Source organism: Dendrobates tinctorius, unplaced genomic scaffold, assembly GCF_039654945.1.
Source record: "Dendrobates tinctorius isolate UK_male_01 unplaced genomic scaffold, ASM3965494v1 ptg000022l, whole genome shotgun sequence".
Lineage (NCBI taxonomy): Eukaryota > Metazoa > Chordata > Amphibia > Anura > Dendrobatidae > Dendrobates > Dendrobates tinctorius.
The window spans coordinates 30,076,766-30,098,045 of record NW_027361690.1 but is presented as its reverse complement, the minus strand read 5'-3'; the positions used below and the strand labels follow the sequence as shown (position 1 = coordinate 30,098,045).

General features: G+C 43.2%; 1 protein-coding gene across 3 annotated transcripts in view; it reads right to left on the bottom strand.

Moving 5' to 3' along the window:
- The window catches only part of EFL1 (elongation factor like GTPase 1), a 475,933-nt gene that overhangs the window by 280,895 nt on the left and 173,758 nt on the right, over positions 1 to 21,280 (bottom strand). For all 3 annotated transcript variants that reach the window (XM_073568560.1, XM_073568562.1, XM_073568561.1), the window contains exon 15: positions 20,063 to 20,198. In XM_073568560.1, coding sequence (XP_073424661.1) covers positions 20,063 to 20,198 — 136 coding nt within the window. The remainder of the gene's footprint in view (positions 1 to 20,062; positions 20,199 to 21,280) is intronic.

Below are 21,280 nucleotides of genomic sequence, written 5' to 3'. Positions count from 1 at the left end.
AAGTAGGATTGAATGCACGAGTTCGAGCCACAAAGCCAGAACACAGCCAATAGAAAAAGTCAGATTGGTTTAAGGTGTTGTGGTCGGATTAATCTAATTTCAAACTGTTTGGTAATGAGGTCAAGCACTATATATACTGCTCAATTGGAAAATGTAATGATGTAAGGTACCAAACACCTACAGTGAAACATGGTGGTGGCAATGTCTTGGTTTGGGGCTGCTTTTTGCATCTGCCATTTGACCTCTACATAGAATTGATGGAAATATGAAGGCTACCATGTACAAGGATATACTGGAGAATGTAATGCTGCCACTTGGCAAAAGCAAAGTAGGCAGGGGTTGGAAACTCCAGCAAGACAATGATGCCACATCCAATTTAGTCAAGCATTGGTTAGCAAATAAAAATATTCGACTGTTGCAATGGCCAAGGCAATCACCAGATTTAAACCCTATAGAGCACCTTTGGGATGAGATAGAGTGACGGGTTGAGGCCTGTATCCATAACAATAAAGATGAATTATTTGCAGATTTGCAAATAGAATGGAGCGAGATCCCTCAGGATGTATTGAATACCCTAGTGGCTTCAATGCCTCGTCAGTGTGGTGCAGTAATTAAAGCAAGGTATGGCATTGTAAACAATGAATTACCGTATTTTTCGGATTATAAGACGCACTTTTTTCCCCAAAATTTTTGGGGAAAATGGGGGTGCGGCTTACAATGAGGATATACCTTACCAGCCGCGGGGGAGCAGGGTCCCAGGGTCACTGCTGGAGCAGAAAAGAGTGAAGCATTGCTGCAGACTGGGATGAGGAGGAGTTCCGAAGTGCTGTGCGCCGCTGCGGGTGTCCAGCGCTGAGATCTCATTTCCCGAGATCTCCATCTGCGCATGCGCCGCCCACGGCAGCCATTTTCGCCGGAGTCCATCGCATAGGAAAACATGGAACTGCGGGGGCTCTGGCCTTCCAAAAAATGTCAGCAGAGCCCTCGCAGTCCCGGACACCCGCAGTGGCGCGGCGCACATCCGAGCACCTCCTCATCCCAGCCTGCAGTAACGCTCCACTCTTCCTCTTCCAGCAGTGACCCTGGGACCCCACTTCAGCGTAGCCACTACATCCAGTAAGCAATAAGACGCATGGATTATAAGAAGCACCATAATTTAATTAAAAAAAAAAAAAGTTTTGTCCTATTTTGGGGTGCGTCTTATAATCTGGAGCGTCCTATAATCCGCAAAATACGGTATCTTTCTATGTTGTAATCAGTAAATATTAATAAATAGTATATGCAAAATAGTATATCCTTTTGGACGTCAGTTTTCTTAAATTAAATGACCATACCTGTATTCTGAAGCATTTTGGTTAAAATTAAGGTCATGCATGATGACGACTTCATGCACTTTCAATTCATCACCAGGAAAGTGACATCACAACAACCAGACAGAAGTAATCACAATATGTATGTATGTATGTATGTGTGTATGTATTGTGGTGTGCTGTGTCCGCTAGGGGGCGCTGTGTGGGTGTCCTAGGACAAGAGTATAAGCATTTCCAGTGTCCTGATAGGTGTAGGATGCTGAATGATTGTAATGTATCTCAAGGTGGGTGGTCTTGAGATGAAGACTTATGTATGTGTGGATCAGCGGTGATACTGCTGAGGTTTCGTGCCAGTGGATTAGGGAGAGTTACCTACAAAGCCACCAAGGAGTGTCTAGAACGTCATACTAAAGAATGTATGAAGGCTTGTAGGACCTGTGATGAGGTCATAGCCATGTGACCCGGTGGGCGTGGCTATGGACCATATAAGGTGGCCAGGGTAGGTCACATGGGTGAATGCAGGGACCAGGTTGGTCCGTTGTGGTAGGTCCCGCTGGGAGATTTCCTTTCCTGACAGCACGTGAATGCTGGATGTAATAGCTGCCAGTATCTGAGAGTTCCCAGGGGAGGGAATGAACATCTGGAGTATGAAGCAGTCGTGAGGTAAACCCTGACGGGGTGAAATAACTTGGTGACTAGAAGCCTGCGCATTGAACACTGCATAACCTGTATGACGACAGGATAAACAGAGTGAAGCTCTGTCATGGACGCTATGCTGTGTATATTAACTTTATGTTGCTTGCCTTGGTTTATGCTGCATAATAAACCGCATGGAGTTATGATTTTGTGTAAAACCTGTGCCGGACGTGATAATTTGGCTGCCAAGCGAGTGATCCCCTATGTGAATGACAGCGCCACCTTACAGTATGTATATATATATATATTTATATATTATATACACACACACACAGTTGTGTGAAAGTGTTTGCCCCCTTCCTAATTTCCTATTCTTTTGCATGATTGTCACGCTTAAATATTTCAGATCACAAGACTAATTTAAATATTAGGTAAAGATAACACAAGTAAGCAGAAAATACAGTTTTTAAATGGAGGCCTTTTTTATTAAGAGAAAAAGAAAAACAAATCTACAGGGCCCTGTGTGAAAAAGAGATTGCCCCCTAAACCTAATAACTGGTTGGTCCACCCTTAGCAGCAACAACTGCAATCAAGTGTTTGTAATAACTGGCAATGAGTCTGTTACAACACTCTCGAGGAAATTTGGCCCACTCATCTTTGCAGAATTGTTGTAATTCAGCCACATTGGAGGGTATCTGAGCATGGACCGCCTTTTTAAGGTCATGCCACAGCATCTCAATAGGGTTCAAATCAGGACTTTGACTAGACCACTCCAGTCTTAATTTTGCTTTTCTTAAGCCATTCAGAGGTGGACTTGCTAGTGTGTTTTGGATCACTGTCCTTTTGCATAAACCAAGTGCGTTTTAGCTTGAGGTCACGAATAGATTCTCCTTCAGGAATTTTTGGTAGACGATAGAATTCATGGTTCCATTTACCACAGCAAGCACTCCAGGTCCTAAAGCAGCACAACAGCCCCAGACCCTGCTACCACCATCATATATTACTGTTGGTTTGATGCTCCTTTTTTGAAATGTTGTGTTGCTTCTACACCAGCTGTAATGAGACATAGCACTTCCAAAAAGTTCAACTTTTGTCTCGTCAGTCCACAGAGTTTTCTCCAAAAGTCATGGAGATCATCAAGATGTTTTCTGGCAAAACTGAGAGGAGCCTTTATGTTCTTATTGCTCAACAGTGGTTTTCGTCTTGGAACTCTGCCATGCAGACCTCTTTTCCCCAATCTCTTTCTTATGAAAGAGAACTGAACCTTAACACCATGAACACGGACCTTAACTGAGGCAAGTGAGGCCTGCAGTTCTTTGAATGCTGTTGTGAGGTCTTTTTTGACCTCTTGGATTAGTCGTCGCTGTCCTCTTGGGGGTAATTTTGGTCGGCCGGCCACTCCTGGGCAGGTTTACCACTGTCCCAGGTTTTCGCCATTTGTGAATAATAGCTCTCACTGTGGCTCGCTGAAGTCCCAAATCTTTACAAATAGCTTTATAACCTTTTCCTAGACTGATAAAACTCAATTACTTAGTTTTTATTTTTTTCCAGAATTTCTTTGGATCGCGGCATGATGTCTAGCTTTTGAGGATCTTTTGGTCTACTTCCCTTTATCAGGCATGTCCTATTTAAGTAATTTCTTAATTGAGAACAGATGTAGCAGTAATCAGGCGTGGATGTCGCTAAGGAATTTGAACTCAAATCCCCAAAGATGTGATAAACCAGTTAATTAATGTTTTAAAGAAGGGGGGGGAATCACTTTTTCACACAGGGCCCTGTAGGTTTGGATTTCTTTTTCCCTTAATAATAAAGACCTTCATTTAAAAATTGCATTTTGTGTTTACTTGTGTTATTTTTGACTAATATTTAAGTTTGTTTGGTGATCTGAAACATTTAAGTGTGAGAAACATGCAAAAGAATAGGAAATCAGGAAGAGGGCAAACACTTTCACAAAACTGACTATATATAAATTCATATACATTTGCACACACACAGTGGGGAAAATAAGTATATGATACACTGCCGATTTTGGAAGTTTTCCCATTTTCCCTCCTACAAACAGTGGAGAGGTCTGTAATTTTTAAATTACGTACACTTCACCTGTGAGAGACAGAATAAAAAAAAAAAACACAAAATCACATCGTATGATTTTTACATGGTTGATTTGCATTTTATTGCATTAAATAAGTATTTGATCACCTACCAACCAGTAAGAATTCTTGCTCTCACAAAACTGTTGGTATTTCTTAAAGAAGCCCTCCTACTTTGTACATACTACCTGTATTAATTGCACCTATTTGAACTCATTACACGTATAAAGGACACCTATCCACATACTTACACTCCAACCTCTCCAATATGGCCAAGAACAAAGAGTTGTCTAAGGACACCAGGGACAAAATTACAGACCTGTACAAGGCTGGTATGGGCTACAGGACAATAGACAAGCAGCTTGATGAGAAGGAAACAACTGTTGGCACAATTATTAGAAAATGGAAGAAATACAAGATGACTGTCAATCTTCCTCGGTCTGGGGCTCCCTGCAAGACCATGCCTCGTAGGATAAGGATGATTCTGAGAAAGGTCAAGAATTAGCCCATGACTACACAAGAGGACCTGAACAATGATCTGAAGAGAGCTGGGACCCCAGTCTCAAACATTACTTTTAGTAACACAACACGCAGTCATGGATTAAAATCTTGCAGGACATGCAAGAACCCTGCTCACACAGTACTGTACATGTAAAGGCCCATTTGAAGTTCACTAATGACCATATGGAAGATCCAGAGGAGGCATGGGAGAAGGTCATGTGGACAGATGAGACAAAAATAGAACTTTTTGGTATCAACTCCACTTGCCATGTTTGTAGCAAGAAGAAGAAGACGACGACGACGACCGATGAGTACAATCCCAAGAAGACTGTCCCAACAGTGAAGAATGGTGGGGGAAACATCATACTTTGGGGGTGCTTTTCTGCAAAGGGGACAGGACGACTGAACTGAATTGAAGGGAGGAAGGATGGGGTCAAGTGTCGCGAGATTGTGGGCAACAAACTCCTTCTGTTAGTAAGAGCATTGAAGATGGGTCGTGGCTGGGTCTACCAACATGCCAATGGCCCACAACACATAGCCAGGGAAATTAAGGAGTTGCTCTGTAAGAAGCAGTTCAATATCCTTGAGTGGCCTAACCAGTCTCCAGACCTGAACCCAAAAGAAAATCTTTGGCGGATGCTGAAACTCAATGTTGCCCAGCAACAGCCCTGAAACCTGAAAGGATCTGGAGAAGATCTGTATGGAGGAGTGGGCAAAAATCCTTGCTGTAGTGTGTGCAAATCTGGTCAAGAACTAAAGGAAATGGCTGATCTCTGTATTTGCAAACAAAGGTTTCTGTATCAAATATTAATTTCTGTTTTTCTATTGTATCAAATACTTGGATTTTTTTAAGATTGTCTCTCACAGTTGAGGCGTACCTATGCTAAAAATTACAGACCTCTCCATTCCTTGTAGGTGGCAAAACTTGCAAAATTGGAAGTATCAGGCTGGTTTCACATTTGCGTTTTTTTTCGCGGTAATTTAGCGCTAAATAGCGCATGCGTTTTTTTTCCTATACTTTGCATGGGATGCGCTTATGTGCGCATACACATGCGTTTGTACGCGTTTTACCGCGCATGCGTTTTTTTGCGGTATGCGCTCAGGCGCACAAAATGCAACTTGTTGCATTTTTTGTGCGTCCGATTTGCCTCAAAAAAACGCATGCGCACGCAATGCGTTTTTTTACAGCAAGACACCCATTATAAGTCTATGGTGAGCATATGTGCGCATTGGCATGCTTATGTATGCGTTTTTTTGCACATGCGTTTTTTTTTTTACCATTAGTTTAGACAATGGAATTTAGGGGTTTGGGTAAAGTTAGGGTTAGTTAAGGGGGTTTAGGGTTAGGGTTAGGGTCAGGGTTAGGGTTAAGTATGGTTTGGTTAAGGGTTAGGGTCAGGGTTAGGGTTAAGGTTAAGTATGGTTTGGTTAAGGGTTAGGGTTAGGGTTAGGGTTAGGGTTAAGTATGGTTTGGTTAAGGGTTAGGGTCAGGGTTAAGGTTAAGTATGGTTTGGTTAAGGGTCAGGGTTAGGGTTAGGGTCAGGGTTAGGGTTAAGGTTAGTTAGGGTTTGGGTTAGGGTTAAGTATGGTTTGGTTAAGGGTTAGGGTCAGGGTTAGGGTTAAGTATGGTTTGGTTAAGGGTTAGGGTTAGGGTCAGGGTTAGGGTTAGTAAAGTCATGGTTTGGGTTAGTGTGAGGGGCCACCTAATGTTGGAAAAAAACGCAAACGCGGTAAAAACGCATACAAACGCATAAAAACGCTGCGTTTTTTTCATGCATGCTCATAAAAATGCTTGAAAAAAACGCAGCAGTTGTATGCTTTTGTATGCGTTTTTCAATGCGTTTTTTTGCGGGAAAAACGCGCTGCAAAAAAAAGCAAGTGTGAAACAGGCCTCAAATACTTATTTTCCCCACTGTACGTAGAGGTGATAACCTTGATCCAGCAGTGGGTGCACCAAATCCCACACAATTTTCCCACTCGCTGCCAGGACAGGGGGTAATTCAGGGGGTTCAATCCAGGTGTCCTTGCTTTCATAAACTGTAAACCTGTGAGTGTCTCCTGAGGTACTCTCACACAGCTTGTAGAGTTTAATTTCGTACCTGGCCCTCTTACTGGGATGGTACTGTCGGAATTTGAGCCTCCCCTTGAAATTTATTAGGAACTCATCCACGCAGATGTCCCTTTGGGGAACATACACTTCAGGAAACTTGTTGCTGAAGTGATCAATGACCGACGGAACTTTGAAAAGTCGGTCAAAGCTGGGGTCATTTCTGGAAGGACATTGTGCATTATCGTTGTAATGCAAACATTTTTGAATTGCCTCAAACCGTTTTCGAGTCAAAGCTATGCAGAACACTGGAGTATTGTATAAAACATCAACACAAGTTCTGGCATCTTGAATTGCCCCATGTGAAGGACTAGGTCCCAAAACGTTATTTCTACTGCGCCTACAGGGGTCCAGCGAAGAAAATGATGAGGGTGGTTTTGTGCTAAATAAATTGCTGGGCATACAAATTTGTTTTGGTCACCATGAGGTTTACAAAATTCTCAGAGAAAAAGACTTTTAAAGTCTATTTCTGCGAGACTGGTGGTGTCAAATTGGATTCCTGATTGCGCCACAAAATCAGAAATCTGTGGCTCAGTAATGGCGGGCGTTGGTTCATTTTCGGTCCAGGGGAGTCTGCATGGCTGTTCAGTATCACTTGAGGAGGAAGAAGAAAAATAAAGGAAGGTGGGATCCTTTCTCACTATCAGTGTCGGAGGCAAGGAAGGCCTATGCCTCCTCCATAAAATACAGTGATTGGGACAAGTGGGACATTTTTTTACGTATGCGGTGTTTGTGTACGAAATTTTATTCAGGTGCGTGTGTGTGAGTGTTCAGTGTAAATGTTTCATTTTGAAGAGGAAAAAAGAAAAGAATCTAGAAAGAAACAGATAAAAATTGTAAAATAAAAAACAAACTTACTCAACGGACATCAGTAAAAAAAAAAAAATTACTGAGGACTCGCAACTGACACTAACCCTGACTAACCCTGATATTCAGTAAAAAAAAATACTGTAGTAGACCCTGATTACTACAGTACATTTTTATTGTCCCTAACTTAGTCCTATCAAGTAACGTAATTAATTTTTTTTTTTTTTTTTTTTTCACACCAAAAAAAAAAAATAATAAAAAAAAACAACTACTGAGGCCGATCATTGCTGGGTGTCCGTGATCAGCGCTCGATGGCTGTACGATGCACACATGTATGTGACATTTTTTTTTTTCTGCATTAACACTAACCCTAACTAAATTCAGTAAAAAAATACTGTAGCAATAATAATAATAAACTTTATTTTTATATAGCGTTAACATATTCCACAGCGCTTTACAGTTTACACACATCATCACTGTCCCCGATGGGGCTCACAATCTAAATTCCCTATGTGGAATGTGGGAGGAAACCGGAGTACCCGGAGGAAACCCACGCAAACATGGGGAGAACATACAAACTCCTTATAGATGTTGTCCTTAGTGGGATTTGAACCTAGGACTCCAGCGCTGCAAGGTTACAGTGCTATCCATTGAGCCACATTGTCGTCCCTGATTACTACAGTATATTTTTACTGTCCCTAACTTAGGGCCCCGTCACACACAGCGACGCACTAGCGATTCCGACAACGATATGACCTTGTCAGGATCGCTAGTGTGTCGCCACATGATCGCTGGTGAGCTGCCAAACAGACAGATCTCAGCAGCGATCAGGACAGCGACAACGCAGGTAACAGCGTGCACGTCGCTTAGTTACCCGGTGTATCTTAGATACCAGTGCGCTGGTGCAGGGAGCTGGTAACCAAGGTAAACAGCGGGTTTCTAAGCGCCGCGCACCAGCGTGCTGGTATCTAAGGTATACAGCGGGTAACTAAGTGACGTGCGCCCTTAGTTACCCACGGTTTACATTGGAAACCAGCGTCCAGCTCGCTGATCTCCCGCCTGCCACACACAGCGATGCGTGCTGGCCAGCGGGAGACCAACGATCAGAAAAAGGTCCAGGGCATTCAAGCACGATCATCGGATAACCGGCGGGGGGTGCCGGTCGCTGATCCCCGTTACACACAGCGATAGCACTGGTGAGATCGCTGTTGCATCACAAAACTTGTGACTCAGCAGCGATCTCGCTGTGTGTGATGAGGAAGTCCTATCAAGTAATACATTTTTTTTATTCTTATTCACACACAAAAAAGGAACAATCGGAGGCCTCTCACTAATGTGACTCAGCAATCAGCGCACAACGGTTATAGGACACGCGCTGATATGACTTTTTTTTTTTTTTACTCTTTGCTATCTGACACTAACCCTAACTAAATTCAGTATAAAATATTGTAGTAGAACAAAAAGAAAAAGCAGTGATCAGCACTCGATGGCTGTAGGACGCATGCGCAGACGTGGTGCATAAAAGGGATAAAAAAAATAAGAAAAAAGTTCAAAAGAGAGCACGGATGCTAATTAGTGATATGCTAATAGACAGGGACAAAAAAGTACTAGAGAACAGGGAGCACAAGTGCGGATCTATGATCTGTATCACTGATAAGCACTCGGCGGCTGCAGGGCGCGCAAAAAAGAAATCAACTGCCCAAAAGTGAACGATCAAGTACAAATCAGTGCTCAGGAGCAGAAAGGGGGGTAGGGAGGGGTAGAAAGGGGATTGTGGTGGAATAGGAAATATCAGTGAACAGGATCGGATCAAAGATGGATCATGAATGTTTTCTTTCTATAACAGCAGCACTAGCAGAAGTGATGGCAGAGGCTTGAAAAAGTCTGTGGCACCACAAGGCCCAGCACATCACGACAGAACGACACAGTGACCACCCAGCACATATCTGAAAGTAGAATGAATCAACGTCATCGTCCGATCGCACCAATCAGAGCTGGCCCTCGATATGCCGTCGTTGCTAGGCTCCAGCCTGTGATCGGTGCTCTTACAGCACCAGTCATACGTAGGATATCAGTGTTTCAGACAATTTCATGGTCTGAAATACTGAAAATGCTGTGATTGACTGCTTTGAATTGAACAGTCAATCACAGCTATCTTAGTGATGGCGACTCCCGAAGTCCTGGTGTACGTTCCAGAAGGCACCATAATGCGATTACCACGACTGCATTCGCAGTGCCACATTAGGATAGGACGTAAAGGGATTTTCCAGAATTTTACTGTTACGAACCTGTTTAAGCTTTCCTTTCCCCTATGGCCTCTGCCCTTACCGCTATTCCATAATAGGTTTTACAAGTTGCCCAATGTGACATCATTAAGACTTTTGTCATTCTGCATCTAGCACCTACGGCTCCACAAGTTCACCTAGTTAACCCACTGTTTGCAGTAAGCAATATAAATTGACATATAGAGACTAAGGCCTCTTTCACACTTCAGTTATAATCCGCCAAAAAGGCGGACAAGCGGATCCGTTGTCAACTGATGTGAACGGATGGCATAGGATCCGTTTTCAGACGGATCCTGAAAATGAAGACATTTAAAGGAATTGCTGGCCGGGAAGGGGAGAGAGAGAGTCGCTGGCCGGGAAGGAGAGAGAGAGAGAGAGAGAGAGAGAGAGAGAGAGAGAGAGAGAGAGAGAGAAAAGAAATTCGGGTTAAATCAGTGTTTGCAGGATCCGCCACAGGAAAAAACGTTACAAGCTCCGTTTTGAAATTTTTGAGGATGGTGACGGACAGCAACTTTTGGCGGATCCTCACAAAAAACGGATGCAACGGACAACAATCCATCACAATCCGCCATTAATGCAAGTCAATGGGAAAAAAACGGATCCTCAAAAAAAATTTGAGGATCCGTTTTTTTTTCAAAACCTGGCGGATTGTGACTGATTGTAAAAAACGGAAGTGTGAAAGAGGCCTAATCTCTAAGCTACAATTATCTTTGCAAACTCCTGTCATCTCTACAAACCCTCAGGCCTGCTGGTTAATCCTTGGTTGGCTCTCTGTAGGTTAACCAATCATTTGCTGTGAACATCACAAATTGCTATTAAAGCTTAACTACATTAAGGCATTCTGACACCTACATCTGTGTGCTGCTTCAGACCTGTAATCAGCCTTTTCATCTGCACTTCTGATTTAGTGGCTCCCAGTGTGTCCTATCTCACCTGTTTGTCTTCTGCCCAAAATAAGCAGATGTCAGGGTCCTACTGTTCTAAGTGACTTCCAGCCCACTGTGCCAACTCGCTGGGTCTGTGTGTCCATCCTGACCCGCAGGTTTGTGAATCCATTATATGACATGGAGTCTAATATTTATAAAATTGCCCGAAAGGTAGGGAATGTTAAAATAAAAATAAAAATAAAAACCAATATATAACTATTATTTACCCTTTGCTGCCCCAAATCGAACTGTTCAGATCTCATTTTATCACCTGACCGCTGCAGCTAATCATTGGCTTAAGCAATAATGTTTGCATCTACAGCATATGAATGCTGAGACCAGTGATTGACTGCAGTGGTGAGAGGACTGTTGGACGAGACGTCATCATTTCTGACATTGGTGAAGACTATTGGGAAAGCTGTGCTAGAGCAATCACTCCCAATTTTAAAGCCGATTTTGAATTATCCTCTTTAAGAATCATCAATTTCTGAAACTTGGTGCAAAAGTGCATTTATACTACAAGATTATTGTGAAAGAGAGTTCCTAGAAAAGCTCATTGATAATCTTGCAGTCTAAACAGACTGCAGTCATTTAATCCTGCCAAATCAGGTAATGTAAACCCATATTACCAGATTTGGATTTTAATATTACGGTTCCCACGAGTCACCCAGATTTCAACAGCCCATAGATGGTAAATCTGTCTAGTTGGGCCATGATGTATCCAACACTCATAATTAATGAGTAGGCAAATAACTCACTCGGTAACCTAGGAAAAGCTTTAATGTACAAGACAGCCTACTGTACAGTCATGTTATAAAGCAATTACGTACACCGATCAGTCGTAACTAGTGTTGAGCGATGCCATCCGATATCCAGAAATATCGGATCGGATTGGATAGGCCCGATACACAAAAAGTATCGGGTATCGCCGATTCCGATACCGGAAGACCCATTCAAGTCAATGGGACAGAAATATCGGATTTAAAAAAAACCCTTTCTTTCCTTGTACATCCAGTTCAGGAGGGGGGAAGAGTGTGGGCGGTGCATGGGCGGACACTGTGCGTGTCTGTATGTGCGGTCGGGCTCTGTGCGGGCCTAACGGGGGTCTGTGCTGGCTGCTGGCGGTCTGTTCGGGCCTGCCGGGGGTCTGTGCCGGCTGCCAGGGGGTCTGTGACGGCTGCCGGCGGTCTGTACGGGCTTGCCGGGGGTCTGTGCCGGCTGCCGGTGGTCTGTACGGGCCTGCCGGGGGTCTGTGTTTGTGTGCAGGCATCGTCCGATGGGACTACAAGTCCCATCGGGCGATGCCTGCTACAATGACAGTGATTTACACATTAGCCAATGATGGGACAGTAGTAGTCCCATCATCCGGCTAATGTGTTGAATGTTAAAAAAAAAAAAAAACATACCTACTACATACATACATACAACATTCATACTACATACATACTACATTCATATAACATACATACTACATACATACTACATATATACAACATTCATACAACATACATACTAGATACATACTACATTCATACAGCATACATACATACTACATATATACAACATACATACAACATACATACAACATGCTACAGATATACTACATACATACTACATACATTCATATAGACATACAGTACATATAACATAGAGTACATACTCACCATTACTTGTCACGTTGTTCCCCGAAGCCATTGTCATCTGTGAAAAAAAATATGAAAAAAACAAACCACCAAATACTCCCTGTTCCGCAGAAATCCACGAGTGTCCCACGACGATCACCCGTGGAGAACAGCAGCATCAGCTGCTACGACCGTTCTCTATGGGCTCCAGGAATCCAATGATGGGAGGTAGGTATCCTTCCGCACTGTATTCCTCCACCACTGTAAAAAAAATAGTCCCTAGTCTCACTTTTGGCATTGCTGTGTGAGAAAGTTCCCACGCAGCTTTTGCCATAAAGTGAGACTACGGACTATTTTTTTACAGTGGCGGAGGAATACAGTGCAGAAGGATACCTACCTCCCATCATTGGATTCCTGGAGCCCCTAGAGAACGGTTGCATCAGCTGATGCTGTTCTCCACGGGTGATCGTCGTGGGACACTCGTAGATTTCTGCGGAACAGGGAGTTTTTGGTGGTTTGTTTTTTCATATTTTTTTCACAGATGACACTGGCTTCGGGGAACAATGTGACAAGTAATGGTGAATATGTACTCTATATTATATGTACTGTATGTCTATATGTATGTATTGTATGAATGTATTGTATGTAGTATGTATGTAGTATATCTGTAGCATGTTTTATGTATGTATGTAGTATGTATGTATGTTGTATGAATGTAGTATATATGTAGTATGTATGTATGTTGTATGAATGTTGTATGTATGTAGTATGTATGTATGCTGTATGAATGTAGTATATATGTAGTATGTATGTATGCTGTATAAATGTAGTATATATGTAGTATGTATGTTGTATGAATGTTGCATATATGTAGTATGTATGTATGCTGTATGAATGTAGTATGTATGTAGTATGTATGTTATATGAATGTTGTATATATGTAGTATGTATGTAGTATGTATGTATGTATGCTGTATGAATGTAGTATATATGTAGTATGTATGTATGTTATATGAATGTAGTATATATGTAGTATGTATGTAGTATGTATGTTTGTTTTTTTTTACATTCAACACATTAGCCGGATGATGGGACTACTACTGTCCCATCATTGGCTAAGGTGTCAATCACTGTCATTGTAGCAGGCATCGCCCGATGGGACTTGTAGTCCCACCGCCGTCAGCCGGCACAGACCCCCGGCAGGCCCGTACAGAGCCACCGGCAGGCGGCACAGAGCCACCGGCAGGCCCGTACAGTCCGCCGGCAGCTGGGACAGACCCCCCGGCAGCCGGCACAGACCCCTGGCAGACCCGTACATACCGCCGGCAGCCGGCACAGACCCCTCGGCAGCCGGCACAGACCCCTCGGCAGCCAGCACAGACACCCGGCAGGCCCGTACAGACCCCCGGCAGCCGGCACAGACCCCCGGCAGGCCCGCACTGACCGCACATCATGATGCGCACAGACCGCGCATCATGATGATATCATTTCAGGAACCAATCACAGCCACAACAGTGGCTCACTGCATTATGGGAACTTCCGATTCCGGTATTCGATATTGAAAAAATATCGGTACTCGGTATCGGAATTCCGATACAGCGAATATCGGCCGATACCAGATATTTGCAGTATCGGAATGCTCAACACTAGTCGCAACATTACATTGAAACAGATCTGACTGACAGGACTTGGGCCTCTTAGGGTGTCTAACATCAACATTTTCAGCCTTCATCAAGTATGCTTGGGTTCCCCTGATTCTGTTTCTGTTTCATCACCTTTATCTTCTTGGTTCATTTTTGTTAGGTACTAAGTAGTGATGAGCAAGTATGCTCGCTCATCACTAGTACTAACCACTTGACCTGGGAACATCCCACTAGTCCTAACACAGGCATTTTGATAATTTGGCCTTTTCAAAGTCACTCACATCCATACGTTCTGCATCCAACAAATCAACTTTCAACTTAAAGGGTTATTGTCATGTTGTCTTTTGAGCAACATGGAGCTTTCCAGTCTCTTTCTCTTCCTGGTTTCTGGTGTGGGGCTCTCCTCCTTAAATGACAGTTCTCAAATAGCTGAGCGATAGCATTATTAGAGCTATCACAAGTTATGCTGTAACCAATTCAGCTGTCAGTGGTTTGTTTTGAAGGGTGCAATACTATCACCCAATGTATACATAGAGGTAGCATGGTACTAGAACAAGCAGAAGGCTCAAGGAGAGCTGTGATGAGGAGACCTGCTCAGAAAGTATGGCAGCTGATGGGGGAACAGGTGATTCTACAAGATTTATAACAGCAGCTTGTCAGGAGCCGAGAGGGAGTTGAGCAGACAGCTGCTGTATGGAAATCAATGGGTTGGAGAGAGCTGACAGGAGATAACTCCACTCTTGAAATGTTCCTACTACTCAGCCAACATCTGGGCAGGCACTAGTGGCCAAGGTCCGTGGAAAACAGCTGTACACTGTGAAAGAAAAAAGCTCCCACAGCAAGAATTTGACAGCAGATAAGAAAAGCATGTCAATTGCAAACATGCTTATATTCATGTCAAGTAAAATAAATTTAATAACTTGAGAATACCCCTTTAAAGAACTAACTGTTCACTTCCTACCTAATATATCTCACCCCTTATGAGGGATAATCAATGTTATCCACTTGATATATCAGTGGTTTTAATGTTTTATAGTCAAAAAGGGTTATTTTTCTAATTCTAAAGGACAAATTAATAAAGCGTGATATGTCTTAATTGCCATTCTATAAACAATACAGTATATTGTGTAGTTTGTACAATAGTTTTTCCTACTGTAAGCTAAATACAGGAAACAATAGCCCCATAGTAAACAGTCAATTTATGTAAAATACTGTACTTTCAGTAATGATCCTTGCTCATTGCTTGTACAATTGATGAAAGCAGCCATTATCTGGGGTCACTAGTGCAAGCAATCATTCACTGGCTAAACAGATCAGTCCATGACGGCAAGATCAGACCATAGATCAGAGATACATACAATGCTGATAGTAGAGAAACAACTAGTTTATTAAATGGGATCAAAGGTCCCTCTTATAACGAGAGGTTAGAAAAGTTGGGCTTATTTAGTTTGGAAGAACATATGCCTTAAAGGGAATCTGGCACCCTTTTTTTGGCTTTGCAGCTGCTGGCATAGACATCGGGGGCTTATCTACAGCATTCTGTAATGCTGTAGATAAGCCTCCGATGTAACCTGAAAGAGAAGAAAAACACGTTATATTATACTCACCGAGGTGGGCGGTCCGGTCCGATGGGTGTCGCCGTCCCATCCGGCGCCTCTCTTCTTCATGCGATGACGTCCTCTTCTCCCATCCTGTAATAGCTCCGGCGCAGGCGCACTGCTCTGCCCTGTTGAGGGCAGAGCAGAGTCCTGCAGTGCGCAGGCGTCGGGAGAGGTCTGGCGCCTGCGCACTGCAGAATTCTGCTCTGCCCTCAACAGGGCAGAGCAATGTGTCTGCGCCGGAGCCATTTCAGGACGGGAGAAGAGGACGTCATCACATGAAGAAGGGAGGCGCCGGACCGAACCACAACACCCATCGGACCGGACCGCCCACCTCGGTGAGTATAATATAACGTGTTTTTCTTCTCTTTCAGGTTACATCGGGGGATTATCTACAGCATTACAGAATGCTGTAGATAAGCCCCCGATGTCTATGCCGGCAGCTAATAGGGGATAAAAAGGGTGACAGATCCCCTTTAAGGCTCTTTTACATTTAGCGATGCACCAGCGATCCCGACCACGATACGACCCGGTCAGTATCGCTGGTGCATCGCTAAATGATCGCTAGTGAGCTGCCACACAGGCAGATCTCACAGCGATGCAGCAGCGATACAGCGGACGATACTTACCTTTCAGACGCGGTGATCTTTACGTCCTCCCGCCCCCCTTCAAACGTCGCCCGTCAGCGCCAGCAGGAAGCGCCCGACGAGAAATGGAGCCGGCCGATCTAGCGCGATCAGCGACAGACAGTGGGGGGAGCCGGTCGGAGGTAAGTATCACACATAGCGATATCGCTGCTGCGTCACAAAATCGGTGACGTTATAGCAATATTGCTAGCGATATCGCTATGTGTAAAACCCCCTTTAGTTATGCTTTCAAAAGACCTGACAAGTGACCAGGAGGCATTCATTACATGTGGAGGAAAGGAAATCCTGGCATCTATATCAGAAAGGGTTCTTTCCCTCTTCCTGAGGGCACAAATGCCACGTGAAAATTTCAACACTGTATAGATCAGAATTGAAGGTAGGAACCTGCTACAAATGTCCACCATATCAAGCAGGTTCTAAAATCCACACTTTTTTATAACTCTGTAAACCTCCTTTCATAACATTGAACTGCATTTAGTGAAATAAATCTGCCATATCGCGTCATAGCTTGGCCTTACTCTTGGTTTGGCTGCTCCCCAAGCATAATAGGACAGAGCACTGGCACTTTATATGGTGGATGCAAAAGACAGCAGCCACAAGGAGATGAATTTCCTTACATTTATGCTCTCCATCGCTGCACTTCTGCGCTGTACATGGGCATAAAACAAGGAAAATTCTATGGATGTTGTCAGCACAGTACAGTGATGATGAGCGTCACTAGCTTGCTAGAATTGCTTGCTCTCGTAAAAGGGAAAGTTTGAGTAAAGGCTGACGTGTGGTTCCATAATGTGTAAACAATGGTTCACCAAGGGTAAACCTGATTAACGTATAGGCATTAAATAATGAGATTCCCTTCAGCTGTAATAACTACCCATGTTTAGTTCTTTACTGATTGAAAAATATCAAGTTACCACATGGAGGTTTCCTCACGTTCTGGAAACAGGCATGTAGTTAAGAGAGGGGAAAAATAAGCAGAATCCGCACATCTGGAAGAAATTCTAACTTTCCATGACACAGTTTTGGAAAACTTCATTTCCACTATATTTCACATGACCAGATGGCAGCGAACACATCCTATATTTAGCCCATTTTATCACTGATTGAATGTTTACAAAAATGCCAGAACATATAAGAATCCAATTCTGGCATATACTATGAAAGACGGTTGTGTGTGAGTCACTGAGGACACCAACCACAAGAGCAGTGTATATGGAAGGCGTCCTAGTACTGAAATGTGCCCGGATCTCAAAAAGTAAAAAAAAATCATCCATTATACTGATCAATCAGAGATAACACATAGCCAACATCAATAAGGGTCATCCATTGCTTCCACAAGTGATTACCCCAGTCTGGTCAGTAGAAAACATGCAATAGATTCTGGAGGACCGCTCCATGATAGGAAGAATAGTCACAGTAAACCAATATTTAAATGGAACCTGTCACAGGAGATAAGCAAATTTTATTCGGATTTTGTCCCCAAATCTGATTTTGACATATTTGTGCCATATTCGAACACTATTCGGGCCGAATGTATGTTTGATGATCGGTTCCGAACATATTCGGTAATTTCTACTCCCACTGACTCTAATGATGCAAAAACAATATTCGAGTGCGATCGTATTCGGAACCGAATCCAAACAAATTCGCTCAACTCTACCTGTCACACCAAGAAATGCTACTTACCTACAGATATAGGGGTAATCTGCATAAATAGTATTATAAAGCCTATGTAGCCAGCTTACTGGATCAGCGGCTACAGGGAGAAAATGATATATTATTCTCCCAGCAGCCCCTTGTTTCCAGTCACAGGCGCTACAGGGAGGTATTACAGTCAGTTTTCACTACACAATGAGTGCTGTAGCTGTAATCACTCCCACGATTTTTTGTTGGACAGCAGGCTCTGCAGACACTCTCACACATTCTCTGTAGAGTCAGCTGTCAATCAAAGTGTCAGAGGTGACTAAAGCTCTCTGTGTAACGAAAAGAAACAGTAACTGCTGCCTAAACCGCCTCGATGACTAAAACGTCATTTTCCCCTCATAGCTCCTGCTCTTGGAAGTCGGTTAAACAGGATTTAAATGCTATTAAATGATAAATCGCATTTCTGGACGAGACAGGTCCCCTTTAATATGAGATTTGACTGTACTGTGAATTTTTGTTAGGGAGAAATTATTTTCCGAACTAAATTATAGCATTGTTACAGTTGTGGCCAAAAGTATTGACACCCCTGCAATTTTGTCAGATAATACTCAGTTTCTTCCTGAAAATGATTGCAAACACAAATTCTTTGGTATTATCTTCATTTAATTTGTCTTAAATGAAAAAACACAAAAGAGAATGAAGCAAAAAGCAAAACATTGATCATTTCACACAAAACTCCAAAAATGGGCCAGACAAAAGTATTGGCACCCTCAGCCTAATACTTGGTTGCACAACCTTTAGCCAAAATAACTGCGACCAACCGCTTCCGGTAACCATCAATGAGTTTCTTACAATGCTCTGCTGGAATTTTAGACCATTCTTCTTTGGCAAAGTGCTCCAGGTCCCTGATATTTGAAGGGTGCCTTCTCCAAACTGCCCTTTTTAGATCTCTCCACAGGTGTTCTATGGGATTCAGGTCTGGACTCATTGCTGGCCACCTTAGAAGTCTCCAGTGCTTTCTCTCAAACCATTTTCTAGTGCTTTTTGAAGTGTGTTTTGGGTCATTGTCCTGCTGGAAGACCCATGACCTCTGAGGGAGACCCAGCTTTCTCACACTGGACCCTACATTATGCTGCAAATTTTGTTGGTAGTCTTGTGACTTCATAACGCCATGCACACGGTCAAGCAGTCCAGTGCCAGAGGCAGCAAAGCAACCCCAAAACATCAGGGAACCTCCGCCATGTTTGACTGTAGGGACCGTGTTTTTTTTCTTTGAATGCCTCTTTTTTTCTCCTGTAAACTCTATGTTGATGCCTTTGCCCAAAAAGCTCTACTTTTGTCTCATCTGACCAGAGAACATTCTTCCAAAACGTTTTAGGCCTTTTCAGGTAAGTTTTGGCAAACTCCAGCCTGGCTTTTTTATGTCTCGGTTTAAGAAGTGGGGTCTTCCTGGGTCTCCTACCATACAGTCCCTTTTCATTCAGACATCGACGGATAGTACGGGTTGACAATGTTGTACCCACGGACTGCAGGGCAGCTTGAACTTGTTTGGATGTTAGTCGAGGTTCTTTATTCCAACATCCGCACAATCTTGCGTTGAAATCTCTTGTCAATTTTTCTTTTCCGTCCAAATCTAGGGAGGTTAGCCACAGTGCCATGGGCTTTAAACTTCTTGATGACACTGCGCACGGTAGACACAGGAACATTCAGGTCTTTGGAGATGGACTTGAAGCCTTGAGATTGCTCATGCTTCCTCACAATTTGGTTTCTCAAGTCCTCAAACAGTTCTTTGGTCTTCTTTCTTTTCTCCATGCTCAATGTGGTAGACACAAGGACACAGGACAGACGTTGAGTCAACTTTAATCCATGTCAACTGGCTACAAGTGTGATTTAGTTATTGCCAACACCTGTTAGGTGCCACAGGTAAGTTACAGGTGCTGTTAATTACACAAATTAGAGAAGCATCATATGATGTTTCGAACAGTGCCAATACTTTTGTCCACCCTCTTTTTTATGTTTGGTGTGGAATTATATCCAATTTGGCTTTAGGACAATTCTTTTTGTGTTTTTTCATTTAAGACAAATTAAATGAAGATAATAATAACAAAGAATTTGTGTTTGCAATAATTTTCAGGAAGAAACTGAGTATTATCTGACAAAATTGCAGGGGTGTCAATACTTTTGGCCACAACTGTATATATTCTTTAATTAAAACACACACACCAAAAAAAATAATTATTAAGACATACCCAAGACGTTGCCTGCAGGCACCTCCTCCAAATCTTCTAGTTCACGACCCATCAGGAGATAAAGGTTATCCAGGGTGCAGCAAGCCATGTGCGGAATGGCAGAGATGTCAGCATTGATGGGGCAATCAGATGGCAACTGAAATGAGAACAATGCTTATTGAGGGTAAAAAGTAAACTTCAAGGGGTTTTTCACTTAACAAGATCTTTAGATATTAACTATAGAAAAAGGATTTTCCTTAGTCAGCTCATCACTATGGAGATCCGGCTTGCGGTGCAGCAAGTAGTTATAGTGAAAAGACAAATTTCCTGTATCTGGGTCTTACATAAAAAGCCAAAGATTTATTAGTTAAAGAAAAAAAAAGGATTTCCAAAAACTTGCAACTCCATCACCACACCAATATAAAATTAGTGCAAACAAGTCACTGCAATGACACATGCGTCTGAAATGAATTGTCTTACACCAGGACCCTTTTCAGAGTGCTCATGCCCCCTTGTTGAATAAGTCATAAAAAGTGTCTGAGGCTATGTGCCCACGTAGCGTTTTAATCCAGACACTGAAAACCGGACTCCTTCCCAGAAATCGCGTTTTTTGCCGGGCGATTTCATCGCGATTATGTTCCCAGTAATGCCTTGCGAGACCTGTGATGACGTTGGTCTCGCGTTGCTAAAGCGATCTCACGAGACCGCTAGAGTCACGCGAGACTACGTCATTACAGGACCTTGCCGCAAGGCATTATTGGGAACGCTGAGGCCCGGGATGGCAGCACGGGACGTCGGAAGGTAAATATACCCCGATTTTTTATTTTTTATTTTTTTTTTTACAGGGGTATGGCACCCAGGGCCTGGAGGACAGTCTCCTCTCCTCCACACCGTGGGTACCAACCGCTCGAGACGCTTAACTTCGCGCATGGTCGGCATAGCCACATGCGGGAAGTAAGCGATTCTCATGCATTCCTATGGGTGCGGAATCGCGGCAATTCTTTGCGATTCCGCACAAAAGAATGAGCATGGTGCGATTTTTTTCCGCGATGCGATTCCGCCGCGGAAAAAAGCGCAGCATTAGCACAGCATGTGCGGAATGCCATAGGAATGCATGGGGGGCGTTCTGTACACGATTTTTAAACGTTTTCGCGGCAAAAACGCTTAAAAATCGCATCGTGGGCACACAGCCTAAAAGTCAGGATCCTGATGGAAATGATGGCAGAAGTCTGGTGCATT